The 16,321-nt window shown below is 61.0% G+C and overlaps 4 protein-coding genes across 12 annotated transcripts in view; 3 read left to right on the plus strand and 1 right to left on the minus strand.

The window, feature by feature from the left end:
- Positions 1-2,225, plus strand: part of SAFB (scaffold attachment factor B) — a 36,346-nt gene extending 34,121 nt beyond the window's left edge. For 2 of the 4 annotated variants that reach the window (XM_035722262.1, XM_035722264.1), the window contains 4 exons: positions 800-918; positions 1,234-1,340; positions 1,704-1,770; positions 1,904-2,225. In XM_035722262.1, the coding sequence (XP_035578155.1) occupies positions 800-918; positions 1,234-1,340; positions 1,704-1,770; positions 1,904-2,033 (423 nt within the window). In that variant the 3' untranslated portion in view covers positions 2,034-2,225. The remainder of the gene's footprint in view (positions 1-799; positions 919-1,233; positions 1,341-1,703; positions 1,771-1,903) is intronic. The other 2 variants (XM_035722263.1, XM_035722266.1) reach the window with 1 other exon arrangement.
- A 3,962-nt stretch (positions 2,226-6,187) lies between these two features.
- Positions 6,188-8,386, minus strand: MICOS13 (mitochondrial contact site and cristae organizing system subunit 13). The gene is made up of 4 exons (XM_027587593.1): positions 7,873-8,386; positions 7,000-7,177; positions 6,745-6,796; positions 6,188-6,361 (listed from the first exon to the last, which is right to left on the minus strand). The coding sequence occupies exons 1-4, from the start codon at positions 7,899-7,901 to the stop codon at positions 6,264-6,266; spliced, it is 357 nt and encodes a 118-aa protein (XP_027443394.1). The 5' UTR covers positions 7,902-8,386; the 3' UTR covers positions 6,188-6,263.
- On the plus strand, positions 8,255-13,322 carry HSD11B1L (hydroxysteroid 11-beta dehydrogenase 1 like). Of its 6 annotated transcripts, none has more exons than XM_027587589.2 (8): positions 8,255-8,390; positions 10,443-10,538; positions 10,630-10,760; positions 11,393-11,528; positions 11,897-11,988; positions 12,170-12,263; positions 12,397-12,562; positions 12,643-13,322. In XM_027587589.2, exons 2-8 carry the CDS (start codon positions 10,466-10,468, stop codon positions 12,836-12,838), a joined length of 888 nt encoding a protein of 295 aa, XP_027443390.1. In that variant the 5' UTR covers positions 8,255-8,390; positions 10,443-10,465; the 3' UTR covers positions 12,839-13,322. The 6 variants fall into 6 exon arrangements, with proteins under 6 accessions (XP_027443390.1, XP_027443389.1, XP_035580485.1 ...); XM_027587588.2 differs by lacking the exon at positions 8,255-8,390 and adding an exon at positions 8,437-8,722; XM_035724592.1 differs by lacking the exon at positions 8,255-8,390 and adding an exon at positions 8,437-8,722 and having other exon boundaries at positions 13,056-13,322.
- A 1,788-nt stretch (positions 13,323-15,110) lies between these two features.
- Positions 15,111-16,294, plus strand: RPL36 (ribosomal protein L36). The gene is made up of 4 exons (XM_027585879.1): positions 15,111-15,176; positions 15,354-15,448; positions 15,781-15,915; positions 16,169-16,294. The coding sequence occupies exons 2-4, from the start codon at positions 15,356-15,358 to the stop codon at positions 16,256-16,258; spliced, it is 318 nt and encodes a 105-aa protein (XP_027441680.1). The 5' UTR covers positions 15,111-15,176; positions 15,354-15,355; the 3' UTR covers positions 16,259-16,294.
- The last annotated feature ends 27 nt before the right edge of the window (positions 16,295-16,321 follow it).

Below are 16,321 nucleotides of genomic sequence, written 5' to 3' on the forward strand. Positions count from 1 at the left end.
GGGCATTTGTTTCAAACCACTTTTCCTGGGGGCACCTGGGGGGCGGCGCAGTGAGTTAAGTGTCCGACTTTTGGTTTGGGCTCAGGTGGTGGTCTCAGGGTCACGGGATGGATCCCCGTGTCGGGCTCCATGCTTAGCGGGGAGTCTGCTTGGGCTTCTCTCTCCCTCTGCCCTTCCCAGCCCCCACATGCTCGCTTGCTCTTTCAAATAAATATTTAAAACAAATAAAGCTTTTTCTAGAATGGGAGGCTTTCTCTTCCATTCTTCTTTCAGATGGCGCCTGGAACGGGGTCAGGCATTCGTGTATCCTGTGCCAGGCAAGCCTTTTCCACAAGCGGGGCCCCAGGGTGGCTGGCGGGGGGCTGGCCAGGGGCGTCAGGCCCAGGATGAGTCGTGGTAAAGGATCCCTAGTGGCCCTTTTGTTCTGGTGGTTCTGCGGGGCCGGGGCACATGCACCTGGCGTACGATTGTCTGTTCTTGGCGCAGGGCAGTTAGTAAGCCCAAGTGCCCTTCTCTCCTTCGTGCCTGAATTCTCTCCACTTGGATTAGGGTGGATCTCAGCCCTCAGTTTCTTTCTCCACTCTGTGACTCTGTTCTTCGACTGTCCTCACTAGTGCCTGGGCGACTTCGGGGACGTGGCTGTCGTGCAGCTAAAGGCCTGTGTGGCACAAGACCACGTGTCGAGTGCTTAGCACTTGTGAACTCTTGTCATTGTGATTATTAGCTTGTTGCCCCAACGGCCTTGGGATCCAGGCTCGATACCGAAGCCTGCTTTTTCTTCTGGTTCTTTAACATCCAGCATTACCCCGAACGTCACGGAGGACCAGAGCGCCATGGGCGGGACTCCCGCGACGGCTGGGGCGGGTACAGCTCTGACAAGAGGATGAGCGAGGGCCGGGGGCTGCCGCCTCCACCCAGGTTTGTGTCCTGCACCCCACCGTGCTTGCGCCGGCCTCACGTGCCTCCGGCAGCATTGATGTGTCCAACTGCGGACCCTCGGTCTCAGGGAAAGATGAGGGCCGGCCCCCTGACCCAGCGTACTGGCCTCTGCTTGGGCCGCCTCAGAGCCCTGAGCAGCCTGGAGAGCCAGGTTCCACTTCCCACGGACCCCCACCCCTGAAAGCGATGGGGACTGGACACACAATGCTAAACCCACCTTCCAGAACCCACCACCCCTCCCACTGCGAAAGGCAGAGAAGGGGGCAATCCAAATCAGAGATCTCTTTTTCCAAGGGGCAGACGTGACTGGGGGGACCATGGCCGAAGAATAGAGGATGACCGTGCGTGGCAGGGTGCTGCTGATGGAGGCATGATAGACAGGGACCACAAGAGGTGGCAAGGTAAGGCCTGGCTCTCGGCCGGGGTGTGTCTGTCTTTGTGGAGAAGCATCTGGAAAGCTCCGGCTGCTTCTTGAGGGCAGGAAGAGCTTTCTCTGCTCTGCCCAAGACCACAGGGTCTTGCTCATCCCTTACTGGACGTGGGGGGGCGGGGGTGGAACGGAGGATGCTCACTCCTCTCTGCCTCGACTTAGGACAGCGGGTGTGTGTGGTTCGTGTGCTGATGCCTCGGCCGGGATCTTCGGGTTCTGGGTTGACTGGGTGGCTCGGGAAAGGGACTGGAGTCACACGAGCCCTGTGTCGGTGTCCTCATCTCCATGCGCTTTGCTCGGAGGCGCTGCTTGAACCGTGTGTTTTGTTTTGTAGGTGGCGAAAGAAGTATGTCTGGTCACTCTGGGCCGGGTCACATGATGAACCGGGGAGGGATGTCAGGGTAAGTGTTCCATGCTGCTTGTCCTCCTACTGTCTCCTCTGCATGTTGGCTCACCTGGGAGAAGGTTTAGAAAGTGTGCCGGCAGGGCCACGGGGCTCGGGCTTCTGTAACCCGGGATCCGTGTTGGTCGTAGGCGCGGCAGCTTTGCCCCTGGTGGGGCCTCGCGGGGCCACGTGATCCCCCGCGGTGGAATGCAGGGGGGCTTTGGAGGACAGAACCGGGGGAGCCGACCCAACGACACCCGCTTCACTCGCCGCTACTAAGTGCTTGGATCCCCGTGTTCTGTCACGTGGCTACAAGAGTATGTTCTGTTAGGAGTTATCTTAAACTGTGTACAATAATTTTTTTTATCTGCTGCCATATTGTAGCTCAATACAATGTGAATGTTTTTGTGTTGTTTTTTGTTTTGTTTTTTTGGTTTTTTTTTTTTGTAATAAATGTGTTTCTGTTCACATACCCTTTATTTAGAGCGTTTTCTCTTTTTATTTCGCCTCTTCCTGTAAATTATGCTTGGCATTGCTGAGCCACGGCTCTTCCTTCAGGGAAAGACGAAGGGGCAGCTTTAAGGGGCTGTTAGGGTTTCCAGAAGCCCTTTGCTGACAGCGCACCCTCCTGGGCCCTTGATGTACCTCAGATGATTCTGGCCCCCACGCTCTGCCTCCATGTCCAGGACGCGCCCAGCCCTTGCTGAACAGGCCGCTGTGCTTTTTTTAAATGTGGGTAAAATACACAGAACATGAAATTTCCATTCTAACCACTTTTAAGTGTACAGCTCGGAGGCATTCGTATTACTGACCTCTGTCTGCAGAACCTTTCACCTTCCCCAACCCAACTATCCCCGGTGCTCACACTCCCTGGCCCCATGCCCCCCCATCAACTCCCCTCATCTGTGGCTTTGACTCCTAGGATCTGCTAAGTGGAACTGCATCCCAGCGGGCTAAGATCTGACAGCAGTGTGCTGCCTCCCCAGGTCAGCCACAGACTCCCGTCTCCTGGGGCCCGGCGTCTGTGGCCGTAGTGCTGGGGAGGGAGGTTGGGTCCACCCATCCAGGGGAGCCATGGTGACAGGGAGGCCTGCTGCCTCTTGGTCTGTGGAAGCGATCTGGTGGAGTCCAGCCCTGTCTGGGGGAAGACAGACACGTGACCCAGCCTTCAGACTCTGCAGTGGGCCAAATAAGCCCCCTCTGGAAGGGGCCCAAGGTGTCCCCACCCTAGTCCCTGAAACCTGTATGCATGGCACCTAACGTGACAAAAGGGGCTTTGCAGCCAGGATTCATTCAGTTAAGGACCTGGTGATGGAGAATTATCCAGGTGGGCCCAGGGTCCTCACCAGGGTCCTTCTAAGGGGAACAGGGAGGCGGGGGAGCCGGAGGGGCTGCGGACAGGAAGACTACTTGGCTGGCTCTGAAGATGAAGGGTCTCTCTTGCCAAGGAGTGCAGTGGCCTCTCCAAGCTGGAAAAGGCCAAAATGGGTAGCTCCTCCCGGAGCTTCCAGAAAGAGCCAGCCCTGTCCACACCTGCATTTGACCCAGTGAGGCCCATGTTGGACTAATGGCTTCCAGATCTGTGGTATAATCAGTGTGTGTGGTTTCAAGCCGCCGAGTCTGTGGTCCTTTGTCCCAGGGGACCAATACAACCTCCCAGGGCAGTGGTGCTCAGTTGGGATGACTGTCCCCAGAGCACAGACACCCGGCAGCACCTGGGGACATTTAGCTGTCCCGACTAGGGGCACAGGCTGCTACTGGTGTTGCAGGGTGGAGGTGCCCGGGGTTGGTCCCAAGCCTGTGTGTTGCTGAGGTGGGGAGATCCTGCCCTGAAGTGCTAAGTGCCATGATGGGACACCTGCAGGCGGTCAGGAGGCCCAGAGGGGGTGCCTAGCTCAGCCTGGGGGCGGGAGGAAGGGGTCAGGGGAGGCTTTCCGGAGGAGACAGGTTGGCCCAGTGAAAGGGTGCAGGAGCGGTGTGCCGAGGCCGTGGTGAAAACCAGCTGTGTTCTGGGAGCGGAGAGTCCCTTGGAGGAGTCTGGGCTCCTGCTCAAGGAGAGGGCAGCGGGGAGGCCTAGGAGGTTTCTGACTCGGGCAGTGACATGATCCGACTTGGACCTGGGGAAATAGACGGAAAGGGGCAGTCGGGAAGACCAGGGAGGTGGTCTTGGCACTGGTGATGGATTCAAGTGGACAGAGGAATTGGGATCTGACTGCACAAGGGGATGGAGGGGTCAAGAATGGCACCATAGTCTGGGCTGATGTGGGCTGGGGCCATGTGGTCAGTGGCTACACACTGGAGCTTATGTGGTTTCAGGGGCTGGCTTGGGGCCGGCTCCGCAGAGCTGCTGAGGGCCCCTGAGGGCTCGGAGCCGCCTGAGGCCCCAGCAGGTCCCAGGAGTGGGGCCTGGAGGGGGGTGGGGTGGGTACGTGTGTCGCCTCTGTGAGATGACCCAGCCCTGCCCGCTCTGTGCTCTCAAGCAGGTGCACCCGGCTCAGCCCGCCCCCTCAACCCGTAAACCGCATGCCCCTCTCCCGGCCCTCACTGTGCACTCCTGTGCCTTCCCGAAGCCCTGCCTGTCTGCCCGGCCGCCCCTGGACCCGCCCCCAGCCATCTCTGCTTCTCCGGAGCCCCACCTCGCGGCCCCCTCCACCACTGGCATGGGGGTCCTGCGGGGGCTGCAGTCGCTCTTGTGAGCAGTGTGGCTGGGGCTGCAGGCTCGGCCGCCCGCATGGGCGTGAGCTTGTTCCTGGCGTGGCTCCCTCCTGACCTACAAGGGCTGGATTCCCTTCCTGTGGGCATTGCCTGGAGTGCAGAGCGTGGCAGGGCAGCCCTGGCAGGTCTCCCCCTCCCCCATGTCGGCCTGTCTTTGTAAAATGGTGGTAGTGATGATGACGGGGTCCCGAGGCCTCAGGGACCTTGTGGAGCACATGCCACAGCCACAGCCCCGTGTGCCCTGAGCGCAACCCCTCCTGTCTTCGAGGGCCCAGGACTGGGTCCATTGGGGTGAGGCACCTGGAAATCCAGCGCCCTGGGGAGGGTTGAAGCTAACTCCCCGGGCTCCAGGCTGCGCACAACCTTCACCTGTAAACGGAGCCCACGGTCGGCCCCCTTCCCTGGGCTGCGGGAAGGGCTTGGTGGAAGGTGCCAGGCTGGGGTGGGTCACAGGGCTCAGCCCTGAACCTGGGCTGGCTTCCCCCCAGGCAGCCCCCGGGATCAGGGATGTTCCCACGCTGCCCTTGCCCTGGACCTGCTCGTCTCCTTCCTGTGGCCCAGCACGAGCGGGCAGGCGCCACGCTGGACATGGGAGACCCAGCCAGAGACTCTTCCTGGAGAGCAGAGTGGCACACTCGGGGCTCTGCCTCCCCAAACACCCCAGGCCAGGCCACCCATCACCCCCACACACACTCCTCCCCACAGCTCCCGTGGACACACGATCTTCTCATCCCTGGAGAGCCTGGGCAGCGTCTTGGCTTCCAGTCTCTGCTTTCCCCACCGGTAACCACAGTCCTCTCCTAATTCCTGCGCCTCGGTGAGCTCTGTCCCCCAGACCAAGCAACATAACCCCTAGAACTCTTAGAAACAGGGGGGTCCCGTGTCAGCTCAGGGCACCATTGGCCAGGCCTGCTCCGTGCTCCTGGAGCGGCAACCTGGGCAAGTCTCGGGCTCCCAGCCAAGCCCACCTTCTACCCGCCGTCGTCTGTGACACAGATGTCCTCCCACTGCCGTCATGGTGGGATGCCCTCCGGGCTGGGAGTATTCCCAGGGCCCACTCTCCCAGTGGGGTTGGGGGGGAACATTCAGGTCACCAGGCAGCTGACCCAGTGTGGGGCGGGAAAGCCTTCCCAGGGGAGCAGGGGACGCAGGGAGGGCAGAACCTGTCTGGGTACGGAAGCCCCCCCCCCCCCCTGTAATGACAAGAAGCCTGTGGTCCCAGGAAATCCCAGATTGTGGGGAGAGGGTAGAATGTGGGTAGGGAGCAGGCAAGGGAGGGCCAGGACCAGACGAGACACAGGTGATCAGTGAGCTGAGCCAGACGTAGGCTCCGCGGCCACAGGAACTCCTGGCCATGTGGAGAGATGAACTGATGAATTGTGCCCACTCTACCGAGTCCCAACTTCCAGAATGCCCCACCCTGGCTCACCCCTCCACGAGCAGAGATCCCTAACCTGGGCTGGCCCTCAGTACTTCCTCAACCCATTCCCAGGCCCTGAGCACGGTCAATGGAGCACCAGGGCCAAGTGTCTGCTCCCCATCCCCATAACCAGGTTGGGGGCCCAGCAGGCAGGGCCCCGGACAGTGAAGGGGTGAGCCCAGGCCTGGGGGCAAGGTCAGGCCCTGTAGAGCTGCTAGGTGCCAGAAGCCCGGGCCCCTGCACTCTGGGCACCAGCCAGGCCACCCCAAGTCCCCAGGGCCAGCACACGGGTCGGGGAGCACTTCCGAAGTCTTTTATTGGGCCGGCAAGGCCAGGAGCTGCCCTGACCGGGGCAGGTGGCCTCTTCTGACAGGCTACTTGGTTCGCTCCTTCAGGTACGCCCAGCCGTCCCTGGAGTACTCGTGGGCCTTGGAAGGGGCCACCGACAGGGCCGACATCACCATAATGATGCCTGTGGAGAGGGAGGGCCCAGCGCCTTCAGCCCCCCGCTTTAGTCCAACATCAGCCCCCCGGAAACCCTAGCTCTGCGAGGCTTTTAGAGGCACCGTTCCAGGTCCATCGGTTCCCACATGGGGAAACTGAGGCAGAGATGGGGCAGGGCTTACTCTTGTCTGAGATCACACGATGAGCTCCAATGTGACCCATCCTCAAAGGAGGCTCCACCTTGCTCACACCTCCCTGAAATCTCCACCCCTTCTCCTCTTTTAGGTCCGTGGGAGCTGCACGGAGCAGCAAGGGGAGCAACGGAAAGGAATGACCAGGAAGCGGTGGGAGGGGGTGCTAGGCTGGGGGGTATCAGGGGCCACCCCCCCAAGCACAGGGACCAGGGCCTACCTGAATTCCAGGTGTCACGGATGTGAAAGTTAAACTTTGGAGGGGCTGGGAGCTGGGAAGAGAGGGGAGAAGGGGCAGGTGAAAAGGGAAGGGCCCCGCCAGCAGCCCCAGCCCCTTTCCGAGGCAGGGAAGTGCAGCACAAAGCCCAGGGCCAAGGACACCAGGCAGGGCTGGAGGGACCAGGGACCAAGAGCCACCCCAGAACTGACACCCTCCTCCCACCAAGCCTTAGCCTCACTCCCAGCCCCAGGGTACCTGGGGCATCTTCAGACCGGTCTGCTCACACACGTACTGGCCGAACTGGTACATGGCTGGGGGGACTACCTCCTCAGCCTTCTGAAGGACAGCCTGGCTCTTGTCGCTTGGCCCCAGCAACTCCTGGTCATACACCAGGTAGACTGCACCCCCGGCCACACTGCCCTTGATGAGGAACCTGCAGTCAGGGAAGGACAGCCGCTCAGCAGCTCCTCGGGCACTCCTCGCTCTAGGCGCACGCGGGGAGAGGAGTCCGACTCCCGGGTGCCACAGTCCTAGGAGTGACACACCTGAAGCCAGGCAGCCAGTACAGAAGAACAAGGCACCCCGGGGGCCCAGAGGCGTGCCTGGCGCCTACTATGCACAACACTCAATCTACACTGCGCAAAGCACAGCTACTCGGCCCCACTGAACTGGTAAACTGAGGCCCGGAGAGGAAGAGGGGTCACTCGTGATCCCGCACACAGAGCAGGGAACCGTGAATACTTAAGACCCTTGACTTTCTGCCTTCCAGCCCCGGGAGGCACGACCTGCGCGCCACCCTCGAGGGGTTTCCAAGTGGCCCTGGTCGCTTCCCGTGTGTCATACGTCGCTCTGGGCACGCATGAACTTCCTGGTACAGCGCCTGCGGCATTCCCACCTTACAGAGGAGGCAACGGGGACTCCGACACAATCAGGAGGCAAGGGCTTGCTGGGGAGCGGGAAGGAGGCGACAGAACATCTCGGGAAGGCCCTCCCCGCCTGAACCTCAGTTTCCCCATCGGGGCGATGGGGACACGGAATTCGGAGATCCAGCTGGAAGCAAACGAGAGGTAGTGCCCACAGGAGGGGACTTTCTCGGGGGCTCGGGGCACACCCGGCAGCCCGACGCACCTCATCAGCGACCACACTCGGGGCACCATGGTCGCTCGGCTCCGCGCGCAAGGACACTCCACTCGCCCGCCGCTTCCGGTGACAGCGCCGCAGAGGCCTCTGGGAAGCGTAGTCGCCCTGGTTAGTCGCAAAGGCCTGCGGGAGTCGAAGTCGCGCGACGGCTCAGAGACGCCGGGAGAGGGACCGCAGCCCTACCGCGCGAAAGGATTCTGAGAAGTGTAATCTTCCGAGCCCGTCCGCCGCAAAGCTGCCTGGGAAATGGAGTCAGCACCGCCCCGTGAGGCGCCGGACGCCTCGCCTAGCCGCCAAGACTCCTGGGAAATGTAGACCGGCCTGGCACGGCCCGGGTAGCGTGGGGGGGAAAAGAGGAGTCAGGCGTCTAGAGTGAAGCCTGAAAGTGACCCAAGAAGATGTCGGGGCCCGGGAGATCCACCCGCGCCGACGCAGGGAACTGAGGGCCCAGGACCAGGAAGAGTGGGCCAATAGCATGGTTGTCATGGCAACGCGACGGCGGAAATGTGCGAAAGAGGCGGGGCCCTGCGTCACGTGATCTGGTCCAGGGTGGGGCTTTCGTCCAGGGGGCGGGACCGGGACCAGGACCAGGGCCCGGAGGGGGCGAGCCCGGCGGAATGCCGTTGCCGGGCAACGCCCGGGCACGGCGTTCCCGTGGCTAGGCCACGCCCCCGGGGGGGGTGGGCTCGGTGTCACGTGACCCGGGCCCTAAGGGAGGGGGCGCGGCCGGGGGTCCGGCCGGACGCTGCCGCTTAGGGAGGTCCGAGGGGCGCGCGCCGGGTTCCCAGGCCCGGACCCCAGCTCCGCTGGACGGTGGGAGAAACTGAGGCCCGAGTGGGTGAGTGCGAGGTTGGGAGCGCGCAGCACGTCGCACGCCTTTTTTGTCCAGAGGGGAAACTGAGGCCTGGCGAGGTCAGGGGACCAGTACGTTCTACGAGGGTCTGGTTCTCCCAATTCCTCCCCCATCGCAGGCGGCTGCCTCATCCATCCATCCACCCATCCATCCGTCCATCTATCCATCCATCCATCCACCCAGACGGCCAGCCAGCTAGCCGTTCATCCGCCCGTCCCCACCTCCCCCTGCATAGCTGCTGGGGTCAAGGTGGGAAGAGAGTCAAGTTGCGGGGCTCCGCGGGCTTCCCCCGGAACGTGGGGAGAGGTGGGATGGCTGCCGTGATTGGGGAAGGGCGAGTGCCCCTTTCTGAGAGCTGAGAAAGATTCATAGACAGTAATGGTGGAAGATGAGGATGGACAGGTGGGCCAGACCCGCGGGGCATTGTGGGCTGAGGTGAGGAGCTTGGTCTCCATGGGGGGCAGCGGCGAACCCTAGGAGGGTTTGGAGCAGGAAGGGGAACGTCAGATTTCTTTGGAAGATCCCTTTGGCTGCCGGAAAAGCATAGGGTGAGGGAGGGAGCAGGAGGATGGGGGAGGCAGCTGGAACTTTGCAGTGGGGGGCGAAGAACTGAGGCCTGGATCTAGAGATCTGAAGGCACCCCAGCCCCACCATCTCTCAGCTCTGGAAGCCCCCCTCTCCTCTTTGTCCTACTGAGTTCAGAGGACAGAAAGCCCAAGATGTGATGGTCCTGCGCCTTTCTCAGGGAAGATTCATGACCCGCTCCCCCCCCAAACGTTAAGCATTTGGCCTGTTTCTCTCTTTCACCCTCTCCCTGGAACAAGTAAATCCACTCCCACAGCTGAAGTCACATCTTAACTGTAATGACACAGGCCCCTGTGTCCCCTACCGAACCCTGTCTTTCTGCCCCCCCGCCCCCCGCCCCCAGCTCTTCTCTCCAATGTTCTTCGTATCACTCAGGGTCAGTCTGGTATCTGTTGAGCGTCCTACTGCATGTCTGGCACCGTTTGGGGCCCTGAGGTCCCAACAGTGAACAAAGCAGCAGCAGGTTTCCATTTCCTTCCTGCCTCATGGAGCTGATAGTCTAGGAGGAGAGAGGGCCAGTGAACATGTAACAAATCATCAGGACAATTTCAGGTCCTGGCAAGTGCTGAGAGGCTGGCAGTTGTAGAGGGAGGCAAGGGAAGGAGAGGAACCAGGAGGCGCTCTAGAAAAGGAGGCCAGGGAATGTCCCTTGGAGGTCAGTTTTGTGCTGACTTCAAAGAAGTGAGAGAGCAACTCCTTGGGTTCTATTTGGGAAGAGCATTCCGGGCAGAGGCAATAGCCAATGCAAAGGCCCTGCGGCAGGTTGGAGACTGGCCGATTCTGGGGAACAGTGAAGAGATGGGTGTGGCACACAGCCGAGTGAGCCAGAGGGGCTGGTCCCTGCAGGGCCTTTTTGACCGTCAAGGAGGCTGGCTTTTGTCCTAAATGAAATAGGGAAGATGTTCAGCAGGGGGAGGCAAGATGTCATTTGGCTGCTTCGAGGAGGGAGAAAGCTGTTGAAATGGCCAGGGGAAGCTATGTAGTGACCTGAACCAGGCAGCACCTGCCGAGATGGAGGAGAGAGGGCAGGGCCTGGAGCATCTTCATCAAACAAAGGCGCAGCTGGGGAAATGGGGGTGGCTGTGGGCCAGCCCTGTGCCTGTCCTCTCTCCCGCTGCAGAACCTGCAGACCCAGGGCTGGCCATGAAGGTTCTGCTCCTCACCGGGCTGGGGGCCCTGTTCTTCTCCTACTATTGGGATGACAACTTTGACCCTGGTGAGTGCCTGGAGGTGGGGGAGGGAGGAATCGGGCCAGCTGTCCGGTGCCGCCCCCCACCCCAGGATTGATCACCCCTGCACCCTGCTAGCTGGCCTGCAGGGAGCCCGAGTGCTGCTGACCGGGGCCAGCGCAGGCATTGGGGAGGAGCTGGCTTATCTCTACGCGCGCCTGGGCGCCCACCTGGTGCTCACGGCCCACACCGAGGCCCTCCTGCAAAAGGTGAGGCAGCCCATTTCGTGGGGCGGGAGTGGCTGGAAAACGGGGCCTGGGTGTAAATCCTTCCTTGCAAAGATCCAGGCTTCCGGGGTGACCTTAGGCAAGTAGCTTAACGTCTGAGCCTTAGTTGCCTCTTTTGCAAACCAGAGACAATTAAAGTACCTTCTCCTGGGTTACGGTGTTGGGTTGATCCATTAAGGCAGTGAGTGTAAGACAGGGAGTGTTCCTCAAAACTGGGGTTACTGGTGGTCTCCAAAGCCTGTGCCGGCAGCCAGGGTTCTCAACCTCAGACAAGGGGTGGTGGACACTGCTCAGCAGCAGCCCATTGTGGCTCCAAGGAGATGTACGGTTCTTGGGGACGGACTTTGCAAAACTTCTAGAGAGGCCAGAAATATCGAGATTTATATGAAATCCCCTGAGTTTTAAATGTTGGTATTGAGCAAATAAAACGTGCCCCATTTGGGCCCGCAGGCTGCCGGTTTGTGACCCCAGTGGCAGAGCTTTGGGAATAATGTGGAATGTCACCTGAAGCTCCGAGTCGGGGAGGGGGCTTGAGGCTGGGGCCCCAATGGTCTAGCAGGTGGAGGGGGCCCAGCCGGGGTGGACGGGCCCACGGGCAGCTCTGGCCCCCCCAGGTGGTAGGGAACTGCCGGAAGCTGGGCGCTCCCAAGGTCTTCTTCATCGCTGCGGACATGGCCTCCCCTGAGGTGCCCGAGCGCGTGGTGCGGTTTGCGCTGGACAAGCTGGGTGAGGGGCGGGGCCTGGACTCTGGTACGGGGGCCTCGGCCTCACCGGGCAGGACCCGAAAGGGGTGGGGCCGTGGCAGTCGGTGGGCGGAGGTTTATGGGGTCCGGGGCGTGGCTGGGTGGGGTGGAGGCTCATTGCCTCCAGGGGGCGGAACTCTGGGCTGGGCCTTATTGGATCAGGGACGAATCCTGGCAGGATCCAGGGAGTAGGGCCCGGTCTCTTTGATATTAGGCGGGGAGCCACCGGGGCGGAACTCACTGGGTCAGTGCTCTGGCCGGAGCTTCTCTAGTTCAAGGTGACGGGGCCAGGGGCGGGGGGGGTGCGAAATCTCTTCGGGCCCAGGGGCGGAGCCTCAAGAACTAGCTCCTTGCTGATGGGCCTCTCCGGGCCAGGAGGGCTGGACTACCTCGTGCTGAACCACCTCGGCGCCACCCCGTCAGGCACGCGGTCCCGGAGCGTCCAGGCGACACGCTGGCTCCTACAGGTGCCCCGCCCCACCGCGCGCAGCGCCTTAGCCTTCCAATCCCCCAGGCTCCACCCTCCCCCCCGCCCCAATTCCCACCTCAGGTCCAGCCCCTACCAGCCCCCGCCCACCGCCTCAAGGCCCCGCCCCTCCCGGGCCCGAGTGTCTCCGCGATGCGGTGACTCGCAGTCGCCACCTCCAGGTGAACTTCCTGAGTTACGTGCAGCTGACTTCGTTGGCGCTGCCCAGCCTGACGGACAGCAAAGGCTCCCTGGTGGTCGTGTCCTCGCTGCTGGGTGCGTGCCCGCGGAGCGGGGAGTCGGGAGGTCACAGGGCTTGAGGCGGGCGAGCCTGGGGAGGGCAGGAAGGCTCCCTGGAGGAGGGGGAGCGCCGCGTGGTCACTCAGCTGCTGTCTTCCCGCGCTCCTAGGCCATGTGCCCACATCCTTCTCCAGCCCATACTCCGCGGCCAAGTTCGCGCTGGACGGCTTCTTCGGCTCTCTACGGCGGGAGCTGGACGTGCAGGACGTGAACGTGGCCATCACCATGTGTGTCCTGGGCCTCCGGGATCGCGCCTCGACCGCCGAGGGAGTCAGGTGAGGCCCGGGGCCAACAGGGGCAGGGGGCTGTGGGGGGCCGCCCAGCTGCAGTCTCCACCGAGCCCTCCTGTCCCCAGGGGCGTCACGAGGGCCAAGGCGGCCCCAGGGCCCAAGGCAGCCCTGGCCGTGATCCGCGGCGGCGCCACACGCGCCCCTGGTGTCTTCTACCCGTGGCACTTCCACCTGCTCTGCCTGCTCCGGGGTTGGCTGCCGCACCCGAGGGCCTGGTTCATCCGCCAGGAGCTCAACGTCACCGCTGCCGCTGCTGCCTGAGCCCCCGGCCGTGGCACTCCTTCATCTTCCCGGAGGGGAACCCTCCATCCAGCCGCCCCAGAGTGGCGGCGACACAAACCGAGACACCTCTGAGCTGTTGACCGTGGCTCAAGACAGAGTCATCAAGACAGAAAAGGACAACCGAGAAAGTCTACCAGCCCCTGGAAACGGTCACAACTACGGCCGGGGTGACACGGTTGCTGCTTTCATTTTGCAGATGAGAAAGCTGAGGCTCAGAGAGGTGGTGTGACTTGCCCAGGCCCCTGGCCATGTCAAACAGGGCACCCTGGGGACCCTGTCCATCTCCCACCTGGAGCCAGTGCCTCCCTGATCTCTTCTTTCCACTGACGCAACCTTGGAGCGTCCCCCTACCCTGGCCCCAAGCAGGGGACGGCCTTCAAACTGTTCACCTGCCCATGGGCTCTGAGGCGGGGAGGAGGGAAAGAACGTGTTCTGGGCTGGACCCAGCCTTCTGTTTCATAATAAAAACCCTTCCTCCCTTGCACATAGGTTGTTCACATTGCTTAGTTTTTCCAGTTTGCTGGTGGCAGGCGGGTAAAGAGGGATGTGTGTATGGGGACCAGGCGACCAGACTTCTCCACCTGAGAGACGTAGATCTCACCCGGGAAGTCAGGGGTGCGAGGAAAGGTACTGACTCTGGGCCAAAGGCCTTACTTGCAGTATAAAGCGCGTGGTTTGTGTGCCGATGACGGAAATGTTTATCAGGCACTAAGTCCGTGACATTAGTGATCTCATGGCATCTTCACAACAGGACGTTGGTGCTACCATTGTTAATTTTTTTTTTAAGATTTTATTTATTTATTTGACAGAGGGAGACACAGCGAGAGAGGGAACCCAAGCAGGGGGAGTGGGAGAGGGAGAAGCAGGCTTCCCACGGAGCAGGGAGCCCGATGCGGGGCTCGATCCCAGGACCCCGAGATCATGACCCGAGCCAAAGGCAGATGCTTAACGACTGAGCCACCCAGGCGCCCCCTTAACATTTTATAGATAAGGATATGTGCTTGGAGAGAGGGAGGAAGGGGCACCTGGGTGGCTCAGTCGGTGAAGCATCTGCCTTCGGCTCAGGTCATGATCTCGGGGTCCTGGGATCGAGTCCCGCATCGGGCTCCCTGCTCCGCGGGGAGTCTGCTTCTCCCTCTCCCACTCCCCCTGCTTGGGTTCCCTCTCTTTCTCAAATAAATAAAATCTGAAAAAAGAGAGAGAGAGGGAGGAAGTCCGTGGCAGGAGGTAGGATTCTGACAAGGGACTTTAAACAAAGTGTTGGCTATGTTTATCTGCACATCAATTTTAGTGAAAAATTGACACTTCCTCTCCGTAAAATGATAAATGAGTGTGGTTTGCATAAAGAAAAAGCAACTGGCACAGTTAAAAACTGTAGAATAAATACAATATTGCAAAATGCTAGCTACTGTTGGCTGTGCAAAGCTCTAGAATTAGCAAGTGTTAGAAGGGTTAACCACAAAAAGACTAGCCCAAAATGGAACCATCATTTGGGAATAGGTAGGATTCAAAGATAAAAACCGGAAAAAAAAATTTTCTTTTTTTTGTTTGTTTGTTTCTACCGTGGCTCCAGTCCCTGCACCACCGAAAATTACATCAAATTATATCAAACGCCGTCAGGGTGTACTATACCAAATCGCCTTCTTCAGTTCTAACACAGTTTGGTGTCATACAGAATGAAGCCAATATCTGTTTATGGAAATTTTATTTTGTGTCGAGTACCACTATACTTTACTCGAACAGTTGGGAATAGGTACTATTATTGTCCTCATTCTGATAAAGATTTTTACTTATGTATTTATTTGAGAGAGAGAGAATGAGCGGGGAGGAGAGGGCGAAGCAGGCTCCTCGGGAGCAAGGAGCCCCACGCAGGGCTGGATCCCAAGACCCTGGGATCATGACCTGAGCAGAAGGCAGACGCCTAACCGACTGAGCCACCCAGGCGCCCCTTATTCTCGTCATTCTAGACACGAGGAAATTCAAGTACTGGGAGCTGACGTTCCTGGCGCAGGGTCCCTAAGCCCGGGCCCAGGTGGGATTAGCCAGCAAGCCGCAGAAGTAGGATTCGAACCCTCAACCCATTGGCAAAGGAAGTCATTTCAGCGCCGGCCAAGGCTGGTTTCCAACCCGCTACTGTAAGCGCGCACGCGCAGGGAGAAGGTTCGCGCGTGCGCGTGGAGACCGCGGGGCCTCCATCCGCCAGGGGGAGCGCGCGGCGTTTCTGCCTCTCTGGCCCGCTCGACCCGCGGAAGCTAGATAGCCCAGAGTTCCGCGAGGCGACAGCCCTTCCGCCGCGGGAGCCGTTGAGGAGCGGCCGGTAAGTGTGGCATCGGGAGGGTAGGATCTGCCGCCATCCGGACTCCGGGGCCCCCTTGCGTCTTAGGGCTATGGCTGGGCGCCGGGAGGGAGTCCGGGGGAGTCGGGACGCGGGGTTCCGGGCGGCGGGGGCCGAGCCCGGACCCACCTCCGCTCCCCTCTCCGCTCCCGTTTGCAGCCATGGCTCTGCGCTACCCTATGGCCGTGGGCCTTAACAAGGGCCACAAGGTGACTAAGAACGTGAGCAAGCCGAGGCACAGCCGCCGCCGCGGGGTGAGTGCGGGCGCGCGCGCTCGGGGGGCGTGTTGGCGGGAGGAGAGCGGGGCCCCGGCGGCCGAGCGACGGAGCGCGGGGGGGGCAGCGGCAGCCTGGGAGGTTCGAGCTGAAGGGGGTGGGGGCGTAGGGCTCGCCCCGGCGGCGGGTGGACACCCCTGGGAACCGCGTGCGCGGCGAGCGGACGCTGGGGCCGGGCCGTCAGGGGGAGGAGGTCCCGGCCCAAGCGGGGGCGTCCCGCTGTGGGAAGGCGGGCGTGAGGGGCTGCACGTCCCCGTTGCCGCGGACCCCAGGCCCCGGGCGCCTCGCCCTGACGCCCCCCCTCTCCCCAGCGCCTCACCAAGCACACCAAGTTCGTGCGGGACATGATCCGAGAGGTGTGCGGCTTCGCCCCCTACGAGCGGCGGGCCATGGAGCTGCTCAAGGTCTCCAAGGACAAGCGCGCCCTCAAGTTCATCAAGAAAAGGGTAGGTGATGGGGCGCCTGGGTGGCTCAGTGGGTTAAGCGTCTGCCTTCGGCTCAGACCGAGCCCCGCATCGGGCTCCCTGCTCGGCAGGAAGCCTGCTTCTCCCTCTCCCACTCCCCCTGCTTGTGTTCCCTCTCTGTCAATTAAATAAATAAAATCTTTTAAAAAAAGAAAAGAAAAGGGAAGGTGCATCGTCGCGCGCAGGGGCCCGGCTGGGACTCGGGTCCGGACTGAGCGCCTTCCTTGCCCGGCAGGTGGGGACACACATCCGCGCCAAGAGGAAGAGAGAGGAGCTGAGCAACGTCCTGGCCGCCATGAGGAAAGCCGCAGCCAAGAAGGACTGAACCCCTTCCCCTCTGTGTAATAAAGCCTTTTCAGAACTTGGGGGTCTTGTGATGGTCTGGGGA

This window comes from Zalophus californianus, chromosome 1, assembly GCF_009762305.2.
Source record: "Zalophus californianus isolate mZalCal1 chromosome 1, mZalCal1.pri.v2, whole genome shotgun sequence".
NCBI classification, from domain to species: domain Eukaryota; kingdom Metazoa; phylum Chordata; class Mammalia; order Carnivora; family Otariidae; genus Zalophus; species Zalophus californianus.

Bases quoted from the DNA above. Each gene is read 5' to 3' on its own strand.
- MICOS13 (XM_027587593.1), bottom strand. From the start codon at position 7,901: ATGGTGCCCCGAGTGTGGTCGCTGATGAG. The intron at 7,178-7,872 runs GTGCGTCGGGCT...CCCTGACTGCAG, and splicing joins CGAGTGTGGTCGCTGATGAG to GTTCCTCATCAAGGGCAGTG. The intron at 6,362-6,744 runs GTAGGCCCTGGT...CCCTCTCCACAG, and splicing joins CCGTGACACCTGGAATTCAG to GCATCATTATGGTGATGTCG.
- RPL36 (XM_027585879.1), top strand. From the start codon at position 15,356: ATGGCTCTGCGCTACCCTATGGCCGTGGGCCTTAACAAGGGCCACAAG. The intron at 15,449-15,780 runs GTGAGTGCGGGC...CCCTCTCCCCAG, and splicing joins GGCACAGCCGCCGCCGCGGG to CGCCTCACCAAGCACACCAA. The intron at 15,916-16,168 runs GTAGGTGATGGG...CTTGCCCGGCAG, and splicing joins TCAAGTTCATCAAGAAAAGG to GTGGGGACACACATCCGCGC.
- HSD11B1L (XM_027587589.2), top strand. From the start codon at position 10,466: ATGAAGGTTCTGCTCCTCACCGGGCTGGGGGCCCTGTTCTTCTCCTAC. The intron at 10,539-10,629 runs GTGAGTGCCTGG...GCACCCTGCTAG, and splicing joins GGATGACAACTTTGACCCTG to CTGGCCTGCAGGGAGCCCGA. The intron at 11,529-11,896 runs GTACGGGGGCCT...TCTCCGGGCCAG, and splicing joins GGGGCGGGGCCTGGACTCTG to GAGGGCTGGACTACCTCGTG.